Here is an 8,589-nt window from a genome sequence, read left to right on the forward strand (position 1 = left end):
GCTGGCCGTGTGTATGTGTGTGTGTGGGGGGGGGCTGGCCGTGTGTGTGTGGGGCTGGCCGTGTGTGTGGGTGTGTGTGTGTGTGTGTGTGTGTGGGGCTGGCCGTGTGTATGTGTGTGTGTGTGGGGGGGGGGGCTGGCCGTGTGTGTGTGGGGCTGGCCGTGTGTGTGTGGGTGTGGGTGTGTGTGTGTGTGTGTGTGTGTGTGGGGGGGGGGCTGGCCGTGTGTATGTGTGTGTGTGTGTGTGGGGCTGGCCGTGTGTGTGTGTGTGGGGCTGGCCGTGTGTGTGTGTGTGTGTGTGGGGCTGGCCGTGTGTGTGTGTGTGTGTGTGTGGCTGGCCGTGTGTGTGTGTGTGTGTGGCTGGCCGTGTGTATGTGTGTGTGTGGCTGGCCGTGTGTATGTGTGTGTGGGGCTGGCCGTGTGTATGTGTGTGTGGGGCTGGCCGTGTGTATGTGTGTGTGGGGCTGGCCGTGTGTATGTGTGTGTGGGGCTGGCCGTGTGTATGTGTGTGTGGGGCTGGCCGTGTGTGTGTGTGTGTGTGGGGGGCTGGCCGTGTGTATGTGTGTGTGTGTGGGGCTGGCCGTGTGTGTGTGTGTGTGGGGCTGGCCGTGTGTATGTGTGTGTGGGGCTGGCCGTGTGTATGTGTGTGTGGGGCTGGCCGTGTGTATGTGTGTGTGGGGCTGGCCGTGTGTATGGGGCTGGCCGTGTGTATGTGTGTGTGGGGCTGGCCGTGTGTATGTGTGTGTGGGGCTGGCCGTGTGTGTGTGTGTGTGGGGCTGGCCGTGTGTATGTGTGGGGCTGGCCGTGTGTATGTGTGTGTGGGGCTGGCCGTGTGTATGTGTGTGTGGGGCTGGCCGTGTGTATGTGTGTGTGGGGCTGGCCATGTGTGCATCGGGCGCGTGTGGCGGCCGAGCGGGCGTTAGATATAGAAATACGGGACAGGCACTCCAATGTATATTGAGTGACATTTATTCTCAAGAATAAATTTCACTGAATATACATTAGAGTGCCTGTCCCGTTTTTCTTTATCTTTGTGCTGCTTTGCTGACACTTGGACGAAATGCACCCTGCCAATGTACTTCTCGTGAGCGCCCGTCTCTGGATTTATACATACATATGTAAGGAGAATGCACATTTCAAACTGGGTTACAGTGGCGGTGCTAGGTCAAAAATAAATACCATTAAAACATTACTCCACGTTAAATATTTATGATGATGTTTCTCTGAGTTTGTCTTATCAGACTCTTTAACTTCAGTGACGTCACAACTTGGGGCACACATCAGCCCTGTTACATTTTGTTTTGGTCTTGGTTTCTGGGAATAAATCAGTTTTAAAAACAATAAAGCAGCAGGGAAAGGACTAGGTGTAAACGTATACGGGGAGGAACTGCACCTTTAAACATGTCTCACTGGCATAGGAGCAATACGAGTGTGAGTTTCACCAGGATGATATTAGGTATCCGATCTGACTGTGCTAACAATGAACGTAATTATTTGTTTTTTTCTCACCCGGTGGGCTGGACTGATCCATCCTGGAGGCATTTGGAGTGGCAGGCAGCGGGCGCTGCCCACGCGGGCGGTGAGCTGGCAGCGACATACGGACCGGCCCAATGAATTCCACGTAGGTCCCTGGGAAGTCCCCCTTCTGCTTGGTTCTCTCGTTGAACCCCAAAATCCAGCCGATGCGGTTGGGATTATGTTCGTTCCCATCCTTGCAACCGAGGGCCAGCAGCGCCCCTTTGCTGACCGTCAGGACATCACCCGGGAGAAGGTCAATGTCCTCCTCGCGCTCCTTCTCATAAAGGTAGAGCGCGCGGTACTGGAATCCCTCGGCAGACATTGGTACAGAGTATATCCCCAATGGCTTCCACAGAACCGGAAGTCTCAGATGACTCCTCCGCCCAAGAACAGCCCTAGAACATTGCAGCAGCCTGACAACAGGGGATTCTGGGAAGGATCATGGCCCCCGCAGCTGCAGCGGCTTGCGCAAGTAAGAACGGGTACAAATAATGAAGTTAATAAAAGGTTGTGTGGAAGAAGACGACTTTGGCTTTAAGTGCCTCTTATTCTAAGCTTGAAGCCGCGGTTGAGCCAGATTATGGAACAGAGAAAGAGTGAGACAAACATAATCCAGGACTTTTCAGGGACCATGCGGCAAAAGGGAGAAGCACGAGTGGAGGAGCTGTCGGGTGGGTTCCTTCTTGGCAAACGGTAAATTCTGCATCAGTTCTCTGCGTGTTGAGCGTTACGTGTCTAAAACAGAAAGGAGAAAGTGGCAGAGGTCAGCTGTGGTTACGCTGTCTGGAGGTATTTAGAAAAGCCTTCTGGCTGCAAAACTCAGGCAAAAATAATAAAGTACAACAGCACCAAATTAACATTGGATATATATATATATATATATATATATATATATATATATATATATATATATATATTTAAAGTAATTAAATAAAAGAGCAGCAGTGTGAACATAATAAATATATATATAAAAATATATAATATATACACACACACACACACACACACACACACACACACACACACACACACACACACACACACACACACACACACACACACACACACACACACACACACACACACACACACACACACACACACACACACACACACGTTTTAAATTATGTTGGGTGAAAACAAGAAACCTCTACCGTATTGCATATAGCATATAGCAAAATTGTTGCCTTTTTCACCCACCAGAATTTAAAACGTGATGGTAAATCCTAGTCTTGGAAATTGAAAGCCAGCAGTACAACCAACTTCAAACTGATGAGATCCATTAAGGTTGAAACATGTCTGTGAATGGTTTCTCTGGCTTTGCATCTGATTCCCATGCTGTGCTTTAAAGCTGTGTGAACAGCGAGCATTAGCTTATATGGGCTCCATGTAACAATGGTCAGGCAAAAGGTGACACAGTGTGCTCATTTGCATGTCATTTCCCAGAATCCCTTGCTGCAGTGGAAACAATGTATGCTGGGGATAATGGTGAAAGGCAGGGTTGCAGACCTGCCTAAGACATGTGAATGTGCTCACAAGTGATCTTTTTTATTTTTATTTTTTTCCCCAAATATTTGTATTGGTTTTTCAGAGGGTAGGGTACATCATATCATAACACAACAAGCTGGTACAGAAGGCATTGGGTATTTTTGAACAAATTGACATTATTAGAGCTTCCTCGTAACCTGTTAGGATCCAAGAGAATTGCCCACCTCTCCGTCCGGAGGGGGGGTGTCTATGGATGTGCACCCGTCTCTCCTTTTCAAGATGAGTAAGGATAGTTAAAAGGGAGAGAGCGAAAAAAGAGGGGAGCGAGAGAGGGGGATGAGGGGAGTGGGGGGGGGGGGGGGCATGGAGCGGCCTAAGAGAGGGCCACCAAGGGCTCGACGTCTACCGAGCTCTAGAACAGAGTTTGTGTAACTATGGGGGGTTTCATCGTATGGCCAGGCTTCCCAGGTTTTGTTGAATTGATCTAGTTCTTGTTTTAATCGAGCGGATAGGAGTTCCATCAGACGGACTTCCCTGATTCTGGTGAGGACTATCTCCCTGTTGGGTGGTCTAGTTTTTTTCCATTTTGTACAAGTGATCTTTTTATTTGCTACTAGCTGTTATACCCGGCGTTGCCCGGGATGTAATTTTCCCGTTCCCCCCTCTCTCTCCGCTCCCCCCATCCCCCGTTAACAACTCTGTGTCCCCCCCCCCTTCATAGCGGGTTGGTGTGTGGGTCATAATATAAATTATATATATCTTGATAAAGATTCCTCTACTATCACCCTACTCTTTCCTAGATCTGTCTCAGCATCTCCCCTCATGAAATCCCTCTCCTGGCTTCCTATCAAATCCCGCATCTCACACTCCATTCTTCTCCTCACTTTTAAAGCTTTACACTCTTCTGCCCCTCCTTACATCTCAGCCCTAATTTCTCGCTATGCACCACCCCGACTCTTGCGTTCTGCTCAAGGAAGTCTTCTCTCTACCCCCTTTGTATCTAAAGCCCTCTCCCGCCTTAAACCTTTCTCACTGACTGCCCCGCACCTCTGGAATGCCCTTCCCCTCAGTACCCGACTAGCACCCTCTCTATCCACCTTAAGGCTTTGTCCCCGCATGCTACTGCAGCGCCCGGGACGAGAGCCCTCCCCTCAATGGCGCCGGGCCCGCTGCGAGGGGGGGCCGCAGCGCTCGGGCGAGAGCTGCTCCTGCTCTCAATAGAATTGAGAGCAGGACTCGCGACGGAGCGCTAGGCCACGCCCCCGACAGTTCAGCCAATCAGGGCGAACCTCCCGGGTGACGTCATGGCCGCGCCCCCGTCACTCCCCCGCCACGCCTCCCCCCCCGATACATAAAGCTTGGCCCCCTGCAGACGCACTTACCTGGATGCCCTCCTACTGTCTTTGTACGTTCTTCCCACCAATTAGATTGTGAGCTCTTCGGAGCAGGGACCCCTCTTCTACAATGTTACTTTTATGTCTGAAGCACTTATTGCCATGATCGGTTATTTGTACTATTTGTTATTTATATGATTGTCACGTGTATTACTGCTGTGAAGCGCTATGTACATTACTGGCGCTATATAAAGACATACATACATACATACATTCCTGTGAGAACCGTACGATGACCTGATAATAAATGCAGGTTATCCTTTTTACCAGTTCTGTGAGTGCCTGGTTTATCCCTTGTACATCTCGACTACTCTCCACTGCACCCAGGCAAGTTCCAGATGTCAGAGGCATGCTACGGTCATGATAAATAACAATATGCAATGAACCCCCTCCCTGCCATCGCAGCTCTGTACAGTGTACTCTACATGACAATGCAAAGCTTGGTTTTCATGTAGTACGATGGAAGGGGGGGGGGGGTTGTTTTCTAGGTCACATCTGCTCAGTGCCGATTCCCTTGTCTGTCCCCTGGAGACAAAGAAACTGGGAATTTATAGCTATGTCTTAAGAAATCCTCCCTTGAAAGCACTTGACCAGTGAAATTTTAACCCCTTTTGCCTCTGCATTTCTGCAGTAGGGATAAAAAGAACGAGGAGCGGACATAAGGTGTCTACAGTTGTTAGGGGAAGGGCACCAATTATTAACCGCTTTTCTGCTGGAGATTATTAACCGCTTTTCTGCGGGATTTGATTGTGTAATTTTTAGAATAATAATAAGTAGGTTTGTGTAGACCTGTGAGGTTTGGAAAGCTCTGTACATGTGAAGAAGAGACCTGAGATTTGGAAAGCTCTGTGCACGTGAAGAAGAGACCTGTGAGATTTGGAAAGCTCTGTGCATGTGAAGAAGAGACCTGTGAGATTTGGAAAGCTCTGTGCATGTGAAGAAGAGACCTGTGAGGTTTGGAAAGCTCTGTGCACGTGAAGAAGAGACCTGTGAGGTTTGGAAAGCTCTGTGCACGTGAAGAGACCTGTGAGATTTGGAAAGCTCTATGCATGTGAAGAAGAGACCTGTGAGGTTTGGAAAGCTCTGTACATGTGAAGAAGAGACGGACTGGGACATTTGGTCGCGGCCGTTTCCCCACGACCAAATGGCTGCCCGCTCTTTGCCGCGACTCACCCCACTGCCGGCCGCTTCTAAGGTATATTTAATAACTGTTTAGGGTAGGGGGTTAATTTAAGGGCTTTTAGCACTCTTAGCAGCGAAGTGGCTGCCGGCGGCAGATTCCGGAGGCGCGGCGAGTCGCGGTGAAACAGCCACACCCAAATGTCCTAGCCGGAAAAGAGGAGACCTGTGAGGTTTGGAAAGCGCACTATACGATGATTGCATCCACGAAGACTTATGCCGATTATTTAAAAGATATCACAACCTGTTTTAACCTTTACTGCGTCCTTCCGATGTACTAGGTACATCACTGGTACGTGCTAAAAAAAGAAGCAGGGCGGATCTGGCTGACCAGTAACCTGAAGGTCATCATCGTCACCTCACAAAATCACAATTTTGACCACAAATAAAAAAATGAAAAAGTCGAACATTTGAAGGGGACAAGATACTAACATCATGCGAGTTCAACGCTCATTGACTTTTGGGGGAGAGGAGGAGAGGAATCGCCACTTTAAACAATAGAACAAACATTCGGAGGGTTTGATCAAAAGTGTCACATGTCGGCACGGTCACCTATATATTATCTGTAACCCTACAACTATAGGGTGCTCTGATTTTCTGTGCTTATATTATTTTTTTTTAAGGTAAATAAACATTTTGGGGGGTCGGGGTGGGTAGAAGCATGAGGTCTGTATTCTACATTCCTCTAGTAATGACCCCCAGGGAGATACAAAAAAAATCCTGCTCTAAGTTTTGTTACTTTAAACAAAAAGTATGTTCACTCACCCACATCGGAGGACACCAGTGGTCCATCCGGAAGTAAAGGGGTTAATGGCAACTCAACAATGGAATCCAAATGATTTGGTTTTCTGGAACTGGTACGCCTTGCACATTGCAAGACCCAGAGACCTCAGTTCCACCGAGTATGTCCCTTCCACTGCAGGGTGACAAGGTGGCAGAAGGGACCCATGATCCTGCTCCATTACAAAACAGGTCGACACAGGGACACTAAGAAACAAGGGACCTAATAAGTCTGTCCCCCAAACCACATGGTGACAAGATGGCACAAACAAACTGTCCCTACAAGTCTGTGTCACTGTGTCACCTAGCAGAGCGAGGGACAAAGAGAGAAGGAACCTGTAGCCCTTAAAGCTGTCTGAGCCACTGTGGATGCCAAAGTGACAGCAGGAACCCGAGGTTCATTGTTCCTACCACTGCTGCGACATGGAAAGAGAAGGAATGCATGTAATATCATGCCTGTCCCACCCACTGCTGGGTGACTATGTGAGGGGATCTCTGGGCCTATTGTACATCAAACCTGTAACTCCTATTGCTGGGTGACCGTGACAAAAGGAACCTATGGCGATCAAGTCTGTCCCTTCAACTGCTGGGTGACCCTGTGGCAAGAGAGACCTACAGGCCACTGAAGCAATCCCTCAAAAGATCCCTGCCCCAGAGAGCTTGCAATTTAAGTGAATACGTGTTGCTAAGTGGGACTTTTCTAAGTCATAAGTGACAGTGACTTTCATTGGACACCCCAGACATGCCCAATGAGATACAGCCACATCCCAGTAGCTGGTATCAAAGTCATGTTTGGCTACACTTACCCCTGGGCAGGAACTAAAGTTGTCGCAATTACAGCCTTTAGCCGCTCAAGGTCAATTAGTAAATGTAAGTGGTCAGTGACCTCATGACCCAGTCTAAATGACCCCTGGCCAATTAGGTTATCCGAAGCTCTGCCATTTGGCCAGTCACGATATCCACTCCCATGCATTGCACACTAAAAGGAGGGGTGTAGCAGTAAAAAAACAAATACTTCCAATGTTAGCAGTACACGGTATGTGTCTTTAATATACATGGGTTTGCACACTCACATGTATAGTGTGTGTTTAGACAAGGGGTGGGCAACTCCAGTCCTCAAGGGCCACCAACAGGTCAGCTTTTCTGGATATCCCTGCTTCAGCACAGGTGGCTCAATTGAGTCAAAGACTGCGCCACCTGTGCTGAAGCAGGGATATCGTGAAAACCTGACCTGTTGGTGGCCCTTGAGGACTGGAGTTACCCACCTCTGGTTTGGTTTAGACTGTATCAGTGTTTTACTGTGAGTGAAGTGTATATCAGTGTTGATGTGTATCAATGTGCGTTAGTGAGTTTGTGCAGTGGTTAAAGAGCAGCAGGTGATGGCACAAGATAGATAGAGATATAGCCAGTGGTCGACAAATCACCAAAAAATCTACTCGCCACCTAGTACCAAACGTGTGCTGCTTGGGCCAATAGGAGCTCGCCACGATGTTAAATCCACTCGCCCGGGGCGAGCAAATGTATAGGTTTGGCGAACACTGGATATATAGATATATATATATATATATATATATATATATATATTTAGATTTTACAATGATATACACACATACATGTTCTCATTTTCACCCCTCCAAATCTCATTAGAAACCAGATTTATTCCTATGATTTCATTGCCAATTAATGAAAGCCATTTTAAAAGTGGTCAAACCCCTTCCAAAATTGCGAGCCGGTATCTCTGGGGTGTTAGAAAAGAAAAGGTGAAGAATCTCAACCAGATCAGTAACACCTATAGAAGATTTAAATCAAGGCACCCCCCCCCCCCATGTTATTTTCACATGGAAAGTGGAGACTGCCACCTTTTAGACGTGAATGAGCTACTAGAACTGGAGTGTCACCATTTCTCATGGAAAAGTCCGCCTTTCCAGAAATCCACGCAAACGTATCACATTCCATCTTTAAACACACTCCCACAGCTGACCTACTTCTGGTACCAAATTGAAAAGCCTCACGAAAAGAAGGGGGGGGGGGGGGTGGAATGACTTTGGCAAATATGCAGTCAGGAGCATTTTAACCCCCTACCAGGCAGTAACGAAGCACTGAGCAATATCATAATATGCACAGGCCCAAAAGGCAGTGAGACAGTGCCAGAGCACTCATTTCCCCACATTTTTAACCAGCCAGGTGACAATCTAAACTCACGACGGCAGCCATGTTTAAGTAGCCCGGTA

General features: G+C 48.1%; 1 protein-coding gene across 1 annotated transcript in view; it reads right to left on the reverse strand.

The window, feature by feature from the left end:
- PIK3R2 (phosphoinositide-3-kinase regulatory subunit 2) overlaps positions 1-2,252 on the reverse strand; it is a 43,924-nt gene extending 41,672 nt beyond the window's left edge. Inside the window, 1 exon segment of the mRNA XM_075613021.1 lies at positions 1,509-2,252. Coding sequence (XP_075469136.1) covers positions 1,509-1,839 — 331 coding nt within the window. The 5' untranslated portion in view covers positions 1,840-2,252.
- Between the last annotated feature and the right edge of the window lie 6,337 nt (positions 2,253-8,589).

Source organism: Ascaphus truei, chromosome 8, assembly GCF_040206685.1.
Source record: "Ascaphus truei isolate aAscTru1 chromosome 8, aAscTru1.hap1, whole genome shotgun sequence".
In the NCBI taxonomy this organism is placed as follows: Eukaryota; Metazoa; Chordata; class Amphibia; order Anura; family Ascaphidae; genus Ascaphus; species Ascaphus truei.